Genomic DNA, 20,450 nt, shown 5'->3' with positions numbered 1-20,450 from the left:
TGCATCAGTTTGCATTTTGATCAATAGGGTAGGAGTTCGGAGTTGTGCAGTTGGCAGAACCAAACCCTGCTGAGAACAAGGGCTATATAGACTACCTGGCATGGTCACCCACCTGCTATGATATTTGGGGGTTTTAGGCATTCACAGAACAGAGACTAGCTCTGTTGGTCTAAGAGTTGAAGCCACCTTAAGTCCAGTCCCTCTCTACAAGACCTCTAGCACCCTGTTTGGTTGCCCAGAGGCCAGCCATCTGAGTGGTTTCTGGGGGAGCTGCATTGCTGTCCACCCTGGCTGAGTACAGCCTTACCTCTCTTGCTGTGGGGTGGCACAGACATCACATTTAGTGACAGAAGCCTGGGAATGAAGTCATCAGTCTTCACCAGCCAAGATCTGGTGGGAGGAGCAACACAAATCGTCCTGGAAATCCTGCATCTGACAGCGGCTCAGGATTTGGCACATCACAGAGTCCTCACACCTTGCTTGGCACAGGCTGGGCAGAGTGACATAACTGAGAGTTTTCAGTCTCTGCATTCCAAGGTCGTCGTAGCAAGAGGAACTGGTGCTAGGGACCCAACTCTTACTCACCCAGGTGAGAGCAAAGTCTCCCGAAGAACCTGTGAAAATGCACATTCTTTTTTCAATTTTTTTATTTGTTCTTTTTGGTTATACTTGAGGATAGAGTGTATTTTGACATATTTATACATATATGAAGTATAACTTCCCATTCTTGTGGTTGGACATGGTGTGGAGTTTCACTGATCATGTGTTCATATATGAACATAGGAAAGTGATGTCCATTCATTCCACTGTCTCTCTATTCCCAACCCCTCCCTTCCCTCATTCCCCTTTGTCTAATTCAATGAACTTCTGTTCATTCTCTCCCTTCCCTTATTGTGTGTGAGCATCTTCATATCAGAGAGAACATTCCATCTTTGGTTTTTTGGGATTGGTTTATTTCACTTAGCATGAGAGTCTCCAGTTCCATCCATTTACCAGCAAATGCCATCATTTCATTCTTCTTTATGTCTGAGTAATATCCCATTGTGTATATATACCACATTTTCTTTTTCCATTCATCTGTTGAGGGGTACCTAGAGGTGGTGCCATAACGTAGCTATTGTGAGTTCAGCTGCTATCAACATTGATGTTTTAGTCAGCTTTTTCTCTGCTGTGACTAAAAAGTCTGACCAGCACAATTGTAAAGGAGGAAAAGTTTATATGGGGGCTCACGGTTTCAGAGGTCTCCGTCCATAGACAGCAGGCTCTAATCCTTGGGGCCAAGGTGAGGCTGAACATCATGGAGGAAGAGTGTGGTGGAGGGAAGCAGCTCACATGATGATCAGGAAGCAGAGAGAGACTCCACTCTCCAGATACAAATATGTACCCCAAAGCCATGCCCCAAGCCAAGCCCCCAATGCCCGCCTCCTCCAGCCACACCCACCTGCCTCCAGTCACCACTCAGTTAATCCCATCAGGGATTCATTCACTGATTGGGTTAAGGCTCTCACAACCCAATCATTTCTCCTCTGAACCTTCTTGCATGGTATCACACGTGAGCTTTTGGGGACACCTCACATCCAAACCATAACAGAGAGCTCTTGCCTAACTTAGCCAGCCCAATCACCTCAGTGTTGGAGAGGCTGAGGCAGGAGGATTGAAGTTTCAAAGCCAGCCTGGGCAATTTAGTGAGACCCTGTCTCAAAATCAAAAATAAAAAAGGCCAAGGATGTAGCTCAGTGGCAGAGTATCCCTAGGTTAAATCCCTAGTAAATGAATAAGCAAGCAAAAAAGTAAAATAAAAATAAAGGAGCACAAATAAATTGGGAATCAATAACTATTTTAGGACAATATGTGAAGAATCAAAATCTGTGCTAAGCCAGGCACAGTGGCACATGCCTGTAATCCCAGCAGCTTGGGAGGCTGAGGCAGGAGGTTGCAAGTTCAAAGCCAGCCTCAGCAATTTAGCAAGGCCCTAAGCAACTCAGTAAGACCTTATATCTAAATAAAATATAAAGAAGGGCTGGGGATGTGGCTCAGGGATTAAGCACCCTTGGGTTCAATCCCTGGTACCAAAAAAAAAAAAAAAAAAATCCGTACTAAAAACAAATTCCACGATTAACAAAATAATACAATTCACAAATAAAGAAGAGGACCCTTTTACTGATTTTTTTTTTTTTTTTTTTTTTTTTCCTTTAGGTTTAGGCTGTGATTTGCCTCTGCACAGCACTGTTTACAGAAACTGGGGCAGAAATTTTAAACAGATATGTTTGAATTGTCACAGGAATCAGTGTTGGTAAACAGTTATTTCCCAAAGTGTATCTTTAGAGTTTGGGGGGTGGGGCTGGGTGGAGAAGGGTTCCTATTTTCAAAGTATGAGTAACAGTGTATTTTAATTTTTGCAGGGCAGGTACTGGGGATTGAACCCAGAGTCACTTAACCACTGAGCCACATCCCCAGCCCTATCTTATATTTTATTTAGAGACAGGGTCTCACTGAGTTGCTTAGGGCCTTGCTAAATTGCTGAGTCTGGCTTTGAACTCGCCATCCTCCTGCTTCAACCTCCTGAGCCACTGGGATTACAGGTGTGCACCACCACACCTAGCCATTTTCTGTCTTCTTTCTGAAAATTCCTCTTGCACTTTATTCGGTTTTTGAGAAGTCCTCTAGAAATTCCTGAACTTCCTTGCCTACATGATCCTTTTTTGCATGACCCAGGGAGGATGCTTTGGAAAGGTGTCAGTAACTCATAAACTGCATGAGGGTGGAGGTTTGCAGGGAGGAAGGAGGAAGACTAGAAGGTTCTGGAGCACAGCTCCCAGCAGGTGAACAGCAGCTTGTTCCATCTGTGAGAAGAGTGAGCCTGGCCAAGCCCAAGTTGCCTTAGGAAGCCAGGTGAAGGGCACAGTCTGGCTTAGCCAGGAGCTGGAGACTCAGAGCAGAAAAGGAAGTTCCTGCGGCTCCATCTGACATCTTTATGCCTTCTAAGAACTCAGCAGTCCTGGCCTGATCATGTCTTGGCAGAGGCAGGGTGATAGGTTGGTGGCAGATTCACTTCTGCTGATGAGAAGGAGAAAAGAAAGAAATGGCCAGGCCTTCTCTCCTGTTAGGATCTGGATGCTAGCTGTCCCCAAAAGCTCCTGTATCGATGCAGGAATATTCAGAGGTGAACTGATGGGATTATGAGAACTGTCACCTCATCAGTTCATCCTAGTTTGAATGGACTAACTGGGTGGTAACTGGGCAGGGGGGGTGTGGCTGGAGGAGGCGGGTCACCAGGGGCGTGCCCTGGAAGAATGGGTCTTCCTTGTTGTCCCTTCCATGCCCTCTGTCTGCTTCGTGTCTGCTAGGAAGGAAGCCGGGCTCTTCCTCCACTTCCTCCCTCAGCAACTCAGCGAGACTTGTCTCTAAATAAAATACAAAAAGGTCTGGGGATGTGGCTCAGTGGTTAAGCGCCTCTGGGTTCAATCCCTGGTACCATATTCTGTGAGATTGTAGTGAGCATCCCTATGCACCCCAACTTAAAAAGAGAAAGAGAAGCAGGACTTTTAACCCTTCCAACTAAATGAAGCTGATGTATCAGCCACCAATTTGAGCCAAGTGAGCTACACATGCTGTTGAAGAAGTGTGTCTGTGTTGGGATGGGGCAGGGAGAGGTCTCCCTGTTTAGCTTTTTTAATTGCCAGGAGTACCTTCTTGCCTCTCTTGCTGGTGATTTTTTTTTAATTTGTTCTTTTTAGTTATCCAAGACAGCAGAGTGTATTCTGACACATCATACATACGTGGAATATGACTTCCCATTCTTGTGGTAGGACATGGTGTGGAGTTTCACTGGTCGTGTGTTCACATATGAACATAGGAAAGTGATGTCCATTCATTCCACTGTCTTTCCTGTTCCCATCCCCCTCCCTTTCCTTGATTTCCTTTTGTCTACTCCAATGAACTTCTATTCTCCCCCCTGCCCCCACCCCTTATTGTGTGTTAGCATCCACATATCAGAGAGAACATTCAGCCTTTGGTTTTTTGGGACAGCTTATTTCACTTAGCATGAGAGTCTCAGTTCCATCCATTTACCTTGGTGGTGATTTTTTAACAAAGGTGATAGATGTGTATATATCAAACAGCAATATGCACAAGTCATACAAGGCAGGTCTGGATTATTACACTTGTGGTACCATGTCCCAAGTCAAGTGATAGACTACCCAGAAACTCCCTTGTGCTTCTCCACCCTTGCCCCGCAACCTCCCTTCCAAATTAAGCCCTCTACTGACATCTGTAGCATGGATTGGTTTGGGATGGTTTTGAATCTTATGTAAATGGAATTATAATATATCATTCTTTTATATCCAGCCTCTCTGTCCTTATATTCTGTGAGATTGGACCGTGTTGCATGTAGCAGTGATTCCTGTTCATACAGCAAAAAACTATACATGGATGAAAAAGGATTTGTTTCTAATTGCGGCTGCTGTTTAGAGGCTGGAGTGTGTCAGTGGTCTGTGCTTCTCTTTTCCTACTGCCCCTTGAATCTCTGGCTGCTAGCTCTCTCCACCTGCCTCACAGTACCAGGAAGCAGGAGGTAGGAAGAGTGTTCTGAGTTCGCTGCCATGTGACATTGGACAAACGTGGGTGGAGGACAGTAAGAGTACTGGAAATTGCATCTGATCTTACCGCTCCAGCACTGTTCTAAGAACTCTCTGTTTTGACCCAGTTGACACCCTTGGATTGTGGGATCATTCCCATTTCACAGGTGGGGAAATGGAGGCACAGAGCCATCTAGGCTTTTGACTGAGGAGGCACAGCTCCAAGGTAGGGAGCCAGAAGTGAACTCCACAGCCCGAGCTCCTCACTGCCCTGCCGGGCTGCCCCACAGATGCTTTTGCTTTGTTTTTTCGTACCCAGGATCAAACCCAGGGGTGCTTAACCACTGAGCCACATCCCCAGCCCTTTTTTGCATTTTATTTAGAGACAGGGTCTCACTGAGTTGCTTAGGGCCTTGCTAAGGTGCTGAGGCTGGCTTTGAACTCCTCCTGCCTCAGTCTCCCCAGATGCTGGGATTACAGGCCTACGCCAGGGCACCTGGCCCCTTCGACCACTTCTTAGAGCAGGTGGAACTTGCTCTGGTACAGAATGTTCTGGAACCCTCTGCCTAGAGTACGTCTCCCTGTCCTCGGCTCCACTGGCTGCTTCTCATCCTTGAGGTCTCACTCCAGTTTCCACCAACACAGAGTTCTTGGCCAGCACTCGGCCTCGGTAGGTCCAGCCTGTTCTCTGTCATAGAATTGCCCGTCTTCTCCCTGGTGGCTTCTGTCTGCATGGGCGCGATGCTCTGCTGAGTCGGTCATCTGTTTTCCCTGCACAGTGAAGTGTCACCTCAAAGGCCTGTGCTCACATTTGCACCATGGTACCTGGTCATGGCAGAGCTTCCTCAACAGTCTTTCAAGAAACCGAATGGTCTCTGGCCCTTGGCTCCCCGCTCTGACCCCCAGGGGACCATTTAGCTTCTGTCACTGCACAGTCAAGTGCTTCCTGAGCAAATACTCCTGTGCACATCTGCCTGTTGACTTGGGCTAATGGATTCTAGAAATCAGCATGGGTCAGTGTAAGCCCAGAGCAAACTCTGTCAGACAGTCCTCCACTGGTTTGAATTTCTTGCACATCCTTTCAATTAGCAATAGGCTTTGTGACAACACAGTCAGATTCCGCCCCCCGCCCCCAGAAGCTGAGCAGTCCTAGTTAAAATAACTCCATGTAGTTCAAATGGACTCCACATGTTTCCAAAAGATGTCCCTGCCTGCTTTCCCCCTTCACTTTTCCGAGTCTGTCTTTATTGGGGTAACTGGTTTACCAGGAAGTTTATAAAGGAATGGACCAGTCCAGGGAATTAAAAGGAGGCAACCTCCTGTTTAAGTTCAAGTTGTGAGGGTGTTTTGCAGATACTGGAAATGGAGCCCAGGAGCGCTTTACCACTAAGCTTCCTCCCCAGCCCTTTTTTACTTGGAGACAGGGGCTCGCTAAGTTGCAGAGGCTGGTCTCAAACTTGCAACCTCCTGCCTCAGCCGCTCTGCTGAGTGACAGGTGTGCACCCCTGTGCCCAGAGAGGCTTGTCCTTGTAACTATACTGGGTCTGTAAGAGAAGCAGCCCAGTGACTCCAGTTCTATTGGGAGGCTGGTCCCTCCCCGGTGGCTGGTTCAAGGCAAGTCCCTAAAATGAAGACTGCTAAAATAACAAAGCTTCAGTCGTCGGGAAAACTGAAATAATTTACGACCCTCTCTGGCACCAGCTGGTTATAAAGAAACCATTTAGTTTGGGCTAGTGTTCTGGAGCCCTCAGGGACAGGAAACAGCCTTTCACCTGGGAGAGATGAGGACAGGCTGTGAAGCCACCTCCTACTGCTACCTGGTAGCAGCTGACAGGAAGCTGCTCCATGGTCTGCCAGCACTTGTGCCCCAGGAGCAGATGGTGCATGAATAACTGCTCCTGATGTAGGATCTCTGGTCACTGGGGACTCACCAGACAGGCTGGTGATCAAGGACTTGGGATCTAAAAGTTTCAAACATGCCCAAAGTATAGTGAATTCTTTTTTCTTTCTATTTTTTGGTACTGGGGATTGAACTCAGGGGCACTTAACCATTGAGCTACCTCCCCAGCCCTTTTCTGTTTTATTTAGAGACAGGGTTTCCCTAAGTTGCTGAGGCTGGCTTTGAACTTGGCAATCCTCATGTCTCAGCCTCCCAAGCTGCTGGGATTACAGGTGGCACCACCTCGCCCAGCAACCCTAGGGAATTCTTGAACCCACTGAAGGATGCAGGTGAGTTTGTAGGGTTTAAAGGGAAAATAACCTGGCAGCCCCCTGATTTAGGCGACATGCTACCAACGACCTCATGGCACCAGCTAATCCTGTAGGGGGTGAGGACAATCCTGAGTCACCAGGACCATGTTTGCAGCTGGGTTTGCATTATCCACTGCCACTCTTGGGCAAGTGGAAGCTCCCCTTCACCTCTGGTCAAGAGCAGTTCCAAGGCTGGGTTCCGCAGAGCCTTAGTTCACAGTTCAGAATGATAATTTTTGTCCCCCTGGAACATTTGGCAATGTCTCGAGACATTTGGGGCTTTCTCAACCAGGAAGGACTAGTGGCATGTAGTCGGTGGAGACTATGACAAAGAATTATCGGACCCAAGGTGTCCGTGGTACCAGGGCTGAGAAACCCTGAATGAGTCTCCAACGGCAAGAGGTTCCCGTTTCCTGGGGCAAAAGTACCTTTAGTTGCAAGGGTAATTTTCCTTGAATAGCAATTTTTCTAACTCTCATGGGTGTGGGGATCCCCAGGGCATCCTGTTCAAGTGCAGGTTCTGAGTCTGGGAGCCCAGTGAGTGCCTGGGAATCTGCGGTTTCAGCAGCTCCAGGCAGTGCCATCGCCGTGGCTGCTAGCCCCCAGCTCCTGCTTGCGTGGCAGGGAATCTTCCTGTGTGCACATCCACCCTCCTCTCTCTCTTCCCGCTCCGGGCCCCCAGACTTCCCTGTCATCTTGGTTTGAATCATTCCGCGCCTGTCACCAAGAAACATGTGGAATTTAAACTCCACTGCGCAGATGACAGTTTCTGTCCAGCTGTTGCCAATTTGAAGGTCAGGGTGTCGATGAAATCAATTGACTTAGCTGGGAAGAAGCTCCCCAGGGACCTGATCAGTCCACCCACACACACTTCAAACCAACAGACCTGCACCTCAGACCTCCCTCGCCTGGTCTGAGACCAACAACGTGGAGCCGTGACTTTGGGGACACTCAGGCTTGCCACTGTGTGCTGAACCCCTGACAGTCTGATGCTATAAAGGGCCAAAAGGTAGGTATTTAGGCTTTGCAGATCGTACAGTCTCTGTCCCAACGACTCTGCTGAGCGGTCAACAGTCGCATGCAAATGAGTGGGCATGGTTGTATGTCTGTGAAACTTCTTTATAAAACAACAGGCAATGACCTGTATCAGACCTGCAAGCAGAAGTTTGCAAATTCCTCTTCTGAACAATTCCATTTCTTCATGTCTGTGCTCTCGCACCATCTTCTGTAGACCTCTCTTTAAAATAATCTCTATTGCTTTTCTCAGCAGAGAAAAAAAAAATCATATAGGGAAAACCCTACCAAGGGCAGCTAAATCATCAGCGTGAGATGTAAATGGTTAGAGGGCCACAGGAAGCAGATACTCTTGCTTTTACGCACAGAAATGTGAAATGTGAATACATCTTTTAAGTTGGCAGAAACACAGCTCCCTGTCTTCTCAAACCAATTTTTTTTCCCCCAAAAGCGGGACAAAAGACAGGATAATAAATAAAGAGCAGAAAGATGTGCCCACAGGGCTTCCTTTAAATTTAAGTTTGTGTTTTCTCCTTTCTGGTCTCGCGCGCCTACCTTCTGCTCTTAGCATCGGTGGGGGAGGGGAGCCAGGCAAAGCTGGCCTTCCTCTTCCTTCAAACCCAGAACATTCTTTGAAGGCCATTGATTTTTCTCTGCATTGCCAGTTACTATGAGAACTCCTGTTTGTAGAGAGGGAGACGTTGCTCAGACAGAAATGCTGGTGTCACTTAAAGCACCTCAGCTGCACCTTCGTGTTGACAGTTGAACCACAGGGAACCGCGGGCTAAAGTCGATACTGACCTCTCCTTGCCGGAGCAAGACCCACGGGGCCTGAAGGAAGCGGCCACCTCTGTAGTGCATGGACATTCGTGTACCTCCCCGCCACACTGACCCCTGGGCTGAGGATAAATCAAGGCCCTGAGCTCCCTAGTCCCCACTGAGCACCTCTCACAAAGCTGCCTTACTTGGAGAGGGAAAAATCCCTCTCTAGGGGTAAAGCACAGCTGCACTTGAGAGGGGAAGCCCAGCACCCTTGTCTCCTGGGGGTTGGGTGACTTTTTCTGCCAGTGATGTCAGTTTTAAATATGAGGTCAGATTGTGTGCTGCAGCGAGAGCTATCTGCAGAATTTATTGTGCATCCCCCCACCCCCCGACACACACGTGCGCACACACACACACACACACACACACACAATTTGTGCATGGATGCATGGGCACACCCACCATGCGCAGCTCGGGTAGCAAGAACAGCATGTGCCTTGCAGGGCAGCGGAGGGACATTTTGGAGCCCCATTTGGTCCGAGGTATTGATTGGCAGTCTGTCGTTGTTCGTCTCTTTCTGTATAGACGGAACGAAGGGTAGAATTCCATCAGCCTAGGGAAGAAATCCCCAGTTACAAATTAGAGAGGCAAATTATTTGTACTAGTGGCTCATATTCTAGAAACTATTACCATGCATTTGGACTCTACATGGGTCATTTTTCTTGGATTCATTCATTAATCATGCATTCGACAACTGTTTATTTGCCTTTAAGGCTAGCTGTGTATCAGATTCTTGGGAAATACTTTCTTTCACTGGGGGGCTTTCGGACAGCCCCTACTTTCTTCCTGCACCCTGCACACCAGGTACTGAGATGGGGCTAGCAAACAGCAACACATACGCGTCCTCTTGGAATAAATAGTCTCGCCAAGGAGAGGGAGAAGAAACAAAAGCATCACACATCTATTACGGTGGTGATGAAACTTCAAAAGGGAAAGTCTCGTTTTCCTTATCTACCCATCTCTTTAGCTGTGATACTCAGATACCGTGACTGTGCCTGCTATTGATTGATTGATTGATTGATTGATTGATTCTTGGCAGTACTGGGAATTGAACCCAGGGGCACTTTACCACTGAGCCACATCGCCACACCCCCGCCTTTTTATTTATTTATTTATTATTTTGAGACAGGGTCTTGCTAATTTGTTTAGGGTCCCTGTAAGTTGCTAAGGCTGGCCTGGAACTTGCGATCCTCCTACCTCAGTCTCTTGAGCCACTGGGATTACAGGTGTGTGCCACCATGCCCATTTTATTGATACAGCTCAAGAGGTTTAAAAATGGCTGTAAGTCACCCAGCCAGGAGGTGGCTGTCCAGTTCCGTGCCTAATTAGGGAGAGGGTGTTTCATAAGGTGGAGGGTGAGCTATGATAGTACTGCCTTATCTTGGGGACCCGAGAGTTGCTCATTTAAACCGATCTTCATAGCTAAGGTTCACCTTTATAATTCAGGAGGATAAGTATATATCCCGCTTTCCTGACTGAGCCCGGAAGTGGGCCATACAATGATCTGCTGGAGACCATGTGACTAACGAGCAATCATTGTCCCTGATGTTCAGAATCCTGCACATCTGAACTCTAACCCTGGCAGGAGGGAGGAACGGACAGTGGTTGCGTTGGATCAGGAGGTGGGAGAGGACTGTGGGCTGAAGCAAGAGTAAGTGGTGGTGGGCGGGGAGAGTGACGCCCTGGAGCTGTTGACGGTGCTGAGACAAAGGCAGCCAAGTCACGTAGGGTCTTGAGGTCTGCATAAAGACTCTGGATTTTGCCAACAATGAAATCAACCGCAGAACCACCCTTTTAAGAGGCAAGTACACGCTTATTGCTCATCTTTGGGCAACACTGGCCTTTCTGTTCTTGTCCCTGCTTGCAAGAAGCCCCTGGAGGAACGTGTGAGTTAATGAATCAGAAGAGACGCTGCTCTCCTGAATGAGATCCATCCCAGCCACAGGCCCCCCCCAGGGAGTCGCTTAGGTTTAAGGTAAAACTGGCAAGAGACTCTGGATTTGAGCAAGGAGCCCTCCTGTCCTTCCCCTGGGGGTGGCCAGGGGATCCCAGGAGGCAGAAGCACAATTAGAGTGGAGTATGACCCCCAGCAGACTGGAACCGCCTCTTCTTCATGTTTACCACTGCGTGGCGTGGCCTAGGAATCTGTTCACATGCAGAATGTTCTCCAGTCTCACTGAAGGGCCAATAAAAAAGACAGGTTCAGAAAAACAGCATGTTTGGGAATTAAGAGTGTCTAGGTTGTTGATACTGACCCTAAGGCCACTCTTGGTTACAAAGCCCTTCCAGGATAGCTTTTAGCTTTTGTTTCTCAATGTGATTTGGAAGATATTTTTTCCTTTTTTTTTTTTTTTTTTTTTTTTTTTTGGTACTAGGGATTGAATCCAGGGTGCTTACCCACTGAGCCACATCCCCAGCCCTTCTTTATATTTTATTTTGAGACAGGGTCTTGCTAAGTTGCTTAGGGCCTCACTAAATTGCTAAGGTTGCCTTTGAACTTTCGATCCTCCTGCCTCAGCCTCCTGAGTAGCTGGGATTACAAGGGTGGGCCACCATGCCTGGATTTTTTCCTTCCTTACTAGAGTTCATCGGCTCAGACTGTTCATTCATTGCCTTAGCATGACACCCACTCCTTTCCGCCTTCAGATCAGGGAGGTTCTGGAAGTGATTAGGTGGTTGCAAATCAGCTCTCAAGATTTTACGTCAGAGATACACAGCCAAGGAAGCAGGACTTGGAGGACCCAACTCCTCTTGCCCTGACAGTTATCCCAGTGGATAATGAATTTTTTTAAAAAATAGAAATTGTCTGGCGTGGTGGCACACTCCTGTAATCCTGGCCACTCAGGAAGCTGAGGCAGGAGGATTGCGAGTTCAAGGCCAGCCTCAGAAACTTAGTGAGGCCCTAAGCAACTCAGAGAGACCCTGTCTCTAAATAAAATAAAGAGCTAGGGATGTGGCTCAGTGGTTAAGTATCCCTGTGTTCAATCCACAGTACAAAAATATATATATTACTGGAACACATTACTGGAAAATACAAAATTTTGGTAGAATACAGTCAGCCTTCCTTGAGGATTTCATGTCTTTTTGGTTCAACCAGCCCTGGAGTGAAAATTTCACTAGGCCTACACTGTTTGCATCTGTATGGTATATGTACACCTTTTTTTCTTGCCAATATATCTACCCAACATAATATGACAATTACTTCACGGCACTTACACTGCATAGGTAATATAAGTAATGTATAGAGGGAGATGTGCATTCATTATGGTTTAGTCAGCTTTTTTACATGACTAAAAGACCACGATCAGAACAATTATAGAGGAGCAAAAGTTTATTTGGGGGCTCACAGTTGCAGAGGTCTCAGTCCATAGACAGCAGGCTCCATTCCTTGGGGCGTGAGGTGAGGCAGAACATCATGGCAGAAGAGTGTGTTGGAGGGAAGCAGCTCACATGGTGATCAGGAAGCAGAGACTCCACTCTCCAGATACAGATATATACCCCAAAGCCACGCCCCCAATGCCCACCTCCTCCACCTCCACCGGTGACAGGTTATCTACAAATGCTATTTCCTTTTATAGAAGGAAGTTTGGTATCCCAGGGTGTCCTGCATGCAGAGGGACCACTGTGGTTTCTCCACATGCATATCCAAAGGGAAAATTTGACTCGTTCACAAACATTGCTTTATTTTGACACTGTTTTATTGAGGTGTAACTTACAGAAAATGAAGCAAACAAACACGAAGACTACACCTTAGTGAATCCTTACACTTGTAGCCTTCTGTCTCCTCCAGGTCTAGCTCTAGAACAATTCCAGTGTTCTAGAAGCTTCCCTGGTGTCTCCTCCCCCTCACTTCTTTCACCATAAACAGCCTCCACTTGTTCTTGAGTTTCACCTAGATGGAAGCACAGCACCTACTCTTTTTGTGTCCCGCAGCGTTTTCTGTGAGGTCCATCCATGGGGTTTGGTGTAGTCGTCCATGCTCATTATTGTGTGGGTGTCCATTATATTAGGGTTTCTCCAGATAACCCTCAATTTTATCTAGCTTGAAAACTATTGCATCATGTGAATACACTATTGTTTTTTAATTAATTTTTTTATTTGTTCTTTTTAGCTACACATGACAGTAGAGTGCATTCTGACGCATCATACGTATATGGAGTGTGACTTCCCATTCTTGTGGTTGGACACGGTGTGGAGTTTCACTGATCATGTGTTCATATGTGAACATGGGAAAGTGACGTCCATTCATTCCACTGTCTTTCCTGTTCCCTCCCCCTCCCTTCCCTTCATTCTCTTTTGTCTAAAGTGAACTTCTGTTCTTCTCTCCCCACCCTCCCTTATGAGTCAGCATCCACATATCAGAGAGACCATTAAGCCTTTGGTTTTTAGGTCTGACATATTTTACTTAGCATGATATTCTCCACTTCCATTCATTTACCAGAAAATGCCACCATTTAATTCTTCTTTATGTCTAAGTAATATTCCATTGTGTATATAGACCACATTTTCTTTATCCATTCATCTGTTGAAGGGCACCTAGGTTTGTTCCATAACTTAGCTATTGTGAATTGAGCTGCTGTAAACATTGATGTGGCTGCATCACTGTAGTATGCTGATTTTAAGTTCTTTGGGTATAAACCTAGGAGTGAGATAACTGGATCAATGAATACACTATAATTTTTAAAGAAATAACTTTGCACTCATTGAAAAGTTGCAAAAGTAGAGCTAACACTGCCTATGTTATACTCTTTACCTAACTTCACCTGTTAACCTGTTAACTTCTTGTTCATTATCCCAGTGAATAATTTTTTTTTTTTTAAATAGAAATCACTGGAAAAAACTGTGGTAGAATGCACTCTTATTCTTGAAACAAGTTCTTGTTCTCTTTGTTCTTTTGTATGCATACACACACATGCACACACACAACTTATTTCTGTGCCATTTGAGAGCATGTTACATTCATCTGGGCCATTTATTACCATGGCCTTCTGTGTATGATTCCCAGATTTTCATCTCCAGGCTGCCAGGAGCTCATTTGACAGCACTTGGAAAATAGAGGCCCACTGTTCAGGGTACCTGCTCTTAGTGATTATGGTCACTGTATTATTTTTTTAAAGTATCTCCCTCTCCAGGGATAGAAAGGTGTCCCAGGGTCCCACTCACATCTTCTGGCTACAAGAGACCCATTTATCACCCTGAAGTAGTAATTTACTGAACAAGTTAAGAGAGTAAATATCCCTTTATCTACCCTAGAGAGGCACTTAACGTCCAATGCATTTGAGATAGAGGGTACCTGCCACTTAAGGACAGCAGGCCCACTAAGAAAGAAGTGAACTGGTCCAGCATCACAGAAGGCACTTCTAGGCTCAGCGTTGTGGGGAAACTTGGGCCTGGGCCAGTTTCTGGGGCTTAGTTTCTTTATGCAAAATACCCATCCTATGGAGTTTATCATTAGAAGAGGCCATTGAAGTGCTTTGTAAAGTGAAATTGGAAACAGGAAACATAAGAGAAAAACACAGTGGGCCCGGCACGGGTGGGGCACGCCTGTCACCCCAGCCGCTTGGGAGGCTGAGGCAGGAGGATCGCCAGCTCAAAGGCAGCCTCAGCAACTTAGTGAGACCTTGTCTCTAAATAAAATACAAAAGTATGGGGTGGAGGTGAGGGGCGTTGGGGATGTAGCTCAGTGGTTAAGTGCCTCTGGGTTCAATCCCTGATGGGTGGAAGGAAGGAAGAAAGAAAGGAAGAAAGGAAGACAGTGGTGGGCTCTTAGTAACTCAGATGGGAAGGAATTAGCAACCAGCAACTAGTATCGCGTTTTAAGCAAATGTCCCCTCTAGGTGTTCGGTGCCCTGCCGTCACACATGCTCCTGGGAGGGCCTTTGTGTGGTGCGCCTCTGTACGACCCTGTGCACTGGCAGTGATAGTGACAGCCGCCCCCCCACTGCTGTCCACTTCTATTAACCCCTGTGGTCCTCTGCTCTCTCCCCCCACCCCCAGGCCTCTCTGCCGAAGGTGGTGCCAAGCGCCAGGAGCACCTGTCGCGATTTTCCATGCCCGACCTCAGCAAAGACTCCGGGATGAACGTCTCTGAGAAGCTGAGCAACATGGGCACGCTCAACTCGTCCATGCAGTTCAGGAGCGCAGAGTCGGTGCGCAGCCTGCTCTCGGCCCAGCAGTACCAAGAGATGGAGGGTAACCTGCACCAGCTCGGCAACCCCATCGGGTACAGAGACCTGCAGTCCCACGGGAGGATGCACCAGAGCTTTGATTTTGATGGGGGCATAGCGGGCAGCAAGCTGCCGGGGCAGGAGGGCGTGAGGATCCAGCCCATGAGCGAACGCACCCGGAGGAGAACTACTTCGCGCGACGACAACCGCCGCTTCCGCCCCCACCGGTCCCGGCGTTCCCGCCGATCGCGCTCGGACAACGCCCTCCACCTGGCCAGCGATCGCGAGGCCATGTCCCGGTTAAAAGAAAGGCCGTCCCTGAGAGCCAGGGAAGACTACGACCAGTTCCTGCGCCAGCGGAGCTTCCAGGAGAGCCTGGGGCAGGGGCCCCGGAGGGACCTGTACGGCCAGTGCCCGAGGACTGTTTCGGACCTGGCTTTGCAGAATGCCTTTGGGGAGCGATGGGGACCCTACTTCACCGAGTACGACTGGTGTTCCACCTGCTCCTCGTCTTCCGAGTCTGACAACGAGGGCTACTTCCTAGGAGAACCCATCCCCCAGCCGGCCCGCCTGCGATACGTCACCAGCGACGAGCTGCTGCACAAGTACAGCTCCTACGGCGTCCCCAAATCCTCCACGTTAGGTGGCAGAGGACAGTTGCATAGCAGGAAAAGACAAAAGAGCAAAAACTGTATCATTTCGTAATATGATCGGGGTCGGAGGGAACAGGGGAGGATGGGAACTAAGAATGTACATTGAGAAACTTGCACTGTCTTCGATTTTCAAGCGCTTTTCGGTGGGTGGTTCGTGGGGGGAGCGAAAGGGGAGCGTTCTCAGTTGGGGAGGCAAGGTTCCAGATCGACTCCATAGGTAGTCACAGTCCTTAGCATGTTGAATATCATTTGCACATTTCCCGTTGGAAACAATAGAGTCTATGGAGGCCCTTTTCCCATCAGTCATGTGTCGAGTGGCTGCTTACGAGGTGACAAACCCTTACTTGCTCGCTTATTTCCTCTCTGGTTCTCTTACTTCTAGGACCTTTTTTTTTTTTTTTTTTTTTTTTTTTCCAGTAAGTAATTTGTTTATTAGCCAAGACCCAAGACTAAGTTATTTACATGTCCATTGTAAATGCATTGTAAATGAGAGTTCTGATAAAATATTTTTGTATTTTGTAATATCAAAGGAATTTCTATATCGTAGGACTCCCTGGGGTCTTTGCATGCTCATCTGGCATTGTCTTTGGGTAGTATTAAAAGGTGGCCCAGGACCACCTTTTTTTTTTTCCCCCTCCCTATACGCATTTGTTATATGTCAGTGAGACCTTTTGCAAAGGAGTGTATTCAATCTGGCTTTTTGTGGCTGAAAAAAAATTTTTTTTTGACCCAAAGCATTTTATGCTCCATTTCATCTTAAGGAGCCATCCTTAAGCCCGTTCCCATCCTTGGTAGGATTCGTTCTCTACAAAGTGATAGTAATTTTTTTTTTAATTGCAAATGTAACTTTTGCCGATTAATCAACCAGTGTCAGTCAAATTGCGTGAGAAATGCCATCCCTTCTGGGAACATTGAAGTTGCTTAATATTGATCTATCCCTCGGGAAAAATTAAAGTGACCGTGAGTGGTGCCGTTGTGTGCTGTCAGCATGACATTGTTTTGAATGTGGCATTATTTTCTGGTGCTCATGTTTCCTGGATCGTATTACCTGCTTTCCTTTTCCAAGGCAGACGGAACTGCCGCTGTAGCCTGACAACCGGTTGTCCTCAGAGCAAATGAACTTAAGCATTGAGATTTGAGGGACAGGATGGTTCTGAGGGGCTCTGGGAGCCAGGGTGTGTTGTTATGTTATGCATGAGGAAGGAACAAAGCTGTTTGAGAACAGAAAGGTCAAGGTCAAGGTAGAAGGGGAAGAAGAAGGAAGTTCACGGAAGAGGAACTTCCACAGAGGGAATGCAGGAAAGGTGACCCAGGGCTTGCAGAGAGAAGCTGGTTTAACAAGCTCAGGAACCAGGGGAGCTGAGTTCCCCAGGAAGGTCGAGCGGCTGAGATTTCAGGGTCATGACTTGGAAAAACAGACTTTGTTGAGAGAGAGATCCCCATTTTGAAGTTAGAGGGCTGTTGGTCAGACAAAGTAGGCTCAGAAGTAAGTTTGCTTAAAGAAGACATTCAACGGTTGTGCTGTTTATAGTAAAATAAAACTTCCTGCCTTGCTTCAGTTAAAAATGAAGCATCTGCCCTTGCGTCCATTCTCCTCCTCCCCTCAGTGGATTGTGGCCATCGAAATGACCCATCGGAGGACCCACCTTTACTGAGATGTACTGTCCATTTAGTACATGGTGTGTCCCCGTGGCCATCTGCCACGGTGAGGTAAGCGTGGTCTCTTTGCTATCGTAGTTAACTTTTCTAGTATTTTTTTATGGAGAGAAAGTGAAAAGTTGCTCTTCAGACACCATCCTACATGGGTCTGGGGAAAGGAAGGCTGTAAAGGACGTGGTCATGGTACTCCATTCAGGATGTATTAAAAGTAATTTGCTTTTCAGGTATTAATATGACATTTGTCATTGTCACTGATTTAAAAAAAAAAAAGCAATGCAAATGTTGGTTGTGGCTGTTTTCCGCATGCTATCTTCATATCTAAATGCTTCATTAATTATCCGAGCCTCTGGAGAATTAACTCTATTAACGTTTGTATAGTAAGTTTGTAAACTGCTTGGCAAACTGATTAAGAAATAATGTACAACACCACGCTACTAAAGTGGTAGGTTTCTGGTAGAAATTGGGTGAGTCCAATTTGCAGTTTGGAGTTCCTTGACTGATCAGAATAAAAAGGTATTTGTTGAGAAAAAAAAAAAAAAAGAGGAAAGGTAGATCACTTAACTTAGGAAATGTTCAAAACATATCTGTCCTCTGTGGCCCCAATTCCAATCAAAGAAATCTGCCAGTAAAAGCAGTAGCTCTTACATTTCTGAAATAAGGCTTTAACCACCATCTGTAGAAAGAAGAAGGTGGCTGAGAGGTTGACATCATCAGTACACAAAGGGACCCAGAGGGGTAAGTGATTTCAGGTGTGGCTATCTAGAGATCATCGGGGATTGCACCAGCCAGAGCTTAATGTATTAGGAGATTCGGACTTCAAGGTCAAACTCTACTGGCAAGATCACCTCCATCTATTCCACCACTCCAGATTTCTTCCCACCCCAAACACAGCCAGGCACCTTCAGAGTAGTCAGTAGAGGAAGGTAGTTTCTCACCATGATGGCGGACTCTCCAGGTGAACACCTGATAGAGGGCAAGATGACGGTGCATTGGGACTTCTACCCGTAAGCCATAAGTTACGTGGAACGTGCCAGAATCTCATTCCCCAAAGTTCAGTGAATTCTTTCCCTAAGCAAGAATTTAAGGTTCTCCTCTGATTCCTCCATCATAACATTAGCTCTTATCGGTCAGGTTGCTCTGGTGGGTGAGCCCTATACTCACCTCTTAGAAGGTCATTTTATCTTCTATAGACTGGTTTTCAGAGAAGCAAGCTTTTCCCAGCTTCCTCTCCTCTCTGATGCCTTGGTTGACTTTTTTCACTACCTCTCCTAACAATGGGCTTGTCATTTGTTTAGAACTGCAACGTTGGAGGTCAAGTCCCTTCCTACTGCCGTTAAGTTCAATGGCAACACAACTGGCTCTCTTCCAGGTCCAAGAAGTATAAGTCACTGAGCATTTCCTGCATGGTCCTGCAGTGCACACCTAATCTTCATACCTGTGAAAAGGTTTCTTGCCAACCTCGTGGCATTGAGCATAGCATTCAGGAACCTTCCTTTTGTCACAGAGGCCTCGGATCTCTTCCAAGCACAAAGGTGAAGGAGGTCAGGGAAATCAGACCATGCTTCCTGATTTTGCACACATCCAAGGGAGAATTTCTGGGGTTGGTTATTGACATCATCTTTCCACGTTCTCCTTTTGTTCTCTGATCCTTCCTTCCAGCCAGCTGAGTGAAAAACCAGATGGCTTTTTCCAGTAGGAGACTAAAGGCCGCACCTTCTCATCCTTTGCTGCAGGAGGTTTCTGTACAGTAGCAGGATTGTGTATTCTCTTTGTGCAGCAGCTGTCTGCTTCTTGGGTTCTGCTGGCCATTGTTAAGTTCAGACAGAGTCAGTGGTGCACGTGCATAATACTTGCTTTACCTGCCCTGCAGCCACAGCAGATGGAAGCCATGTATTACAGTTTGCTTTCCCAGAAAATGTGGATGCAGCCTCAGAAATCTCTGTGAAACTCCAGCCAGCCAGAGGACCAGTTGATTAAAATTGATCTCCTTTGTCTGATAACAAATATTTATGAACTGATCCTGTTCTTGTCTTTCTGCCACGGGCTCTCTGGCCGTGGAACCCCTGACATTGAAGATGCATCAGTCATAACTAATTGGGAGACTCCATTTCCTCTGTCTGCCAGATTTTGGAGGCTAAAGGAAGCTGGCCTCTTAGACTAAAGACAGATCCCTTTGGCCTCCTTTTCCAGGCCCATGTTTCTTGCCAATTAGAATATGGTGCCTTCTGCTTATTTTACAGGGGTCAAATAAGAGTCCTTCTTATGCTTTGTCTGATCCCACCTTCTGACAAAAAAGAGAACAAATATTTAAATTCCAAGGATAAGTGCTCTCTGTGTATTTCTAACGGAAACCAGATGCTTATGACTCTGGAGGGGGATCCCTCTAAGGGCAAGTGGAATATTGAACCAGTTATCTGAAAATTTCATGCAAGGACAGTTGCTACTGGCAACTGTCTGGCACCTTCAGGAAGGCTTTAGAATGGACTCTGCAGACAACAGAAGTTTCCCCTACTGATTTTGAAGGCAGTTGCAGGTAGCCACCTTTTAAGGTACATTCCTATAAGAAGCACAAAGGAAGTGGAAGTAGAAGGCTCTTTGCCTCATCTCCAGTGGGTTGGATCCTCTAAGGCCCCAGCAGCCACCAGAGTGTGACCAGGTGTCCATTTGGAAGTCATCATCAAAGCTCAACATCATGAAAGGATTGGATTCTTTTTCCATTTTCCCAAAGTAGTAGCCTGTCAACTCAACTCCCATAAAGCACAACATATCACCGGGAGCCATACTACTTGATAAGCTCACTTCCTGCTGACAAAACTGGCTTTCTTCAAGAGAACAGGAAGGAGGAGGGAAAGTCACATAGTGTTAGGAAACATTTCTGTGATTTAGATATGATGAATCCCTAGGATAGGGAAATAAAAATTGTCTTGCTCTATCCTGAGAGTTTTCTGAGACATTCCTTTACCTGACTGGACATTTAGCCACTCATGTTCAACAGGTAGCTGATCAAGCTTTTCTAAAATTTCCAGAGAATTATGGGAAAGTTTGTTCTCAAGCCTATCGAACTTGGTTTCCCTATTTTTTCCATTAAGTATTCTGATTCTCTCATGGACCCTGACTTAACAGTCTGAGGTCGGAGGCTGAGACAGGAGGATCACAAGTTCAAAGCCAGTCTCAGCAACTTAGTGAGGCCCTCAGCAACTCAGTGAGATCCTGTCTTTAGATAAAATATATATTTAAAAAAGGGGGGGTTAGGGATGTGGCTCAGTGGTTAAGCACCCCTGGGTTCAATTCCCAGTACCAAAATAAAT

The 20,450-nt window shown here is 46.7% G+C and overlaps 1 protein-coding gene across 3 annotated transcripts in view; it reads left to right on the top strand.

Moving 5' to 3' along the window:
* PRICKLE2 (prickle planar cell polarity protein 2) overlaps positions 1 to 17,689 on the top strand; it is a 355,816-nt gene extending 338,127 nt beyond the window's left edge. For all 3 annotated transcript variants that reach the window (XM_079114385.1, XM_079114387.1, XM_079114386.1), the window contains one exon: positions 14,661 to 17,689. In XM_079114385.1, the coding sequence (XP_078970511.1) occupies positions 14,661 to 15,535 (875 nt within the window). In that variant the 3' untranslated portion in view covers positions 15,536 to 17,689. The remainder of the gene's footprint in view (positions 1 to 14,660) is intronic.
* The last annotated feature ends 2,761 nt before the right edge of the window (positions 17,690 to 20,450 follow it).

Source organism: Sciurus vulgaris (genome assembly GCF_902686455.1).
Source record: "Sciurus vulgaris genome assembly, chromosome: 16".
NCBI lineage: Eukaryota > Metazoa > Chordata > Mammalia > Rodentia > Sciuridae > Sciurus > Sciurus vulgaris.
Note: the sequence above shows the minus strand (reverse complement) of the source record. Positions and strands in the feature narration are given on the sequence as shown.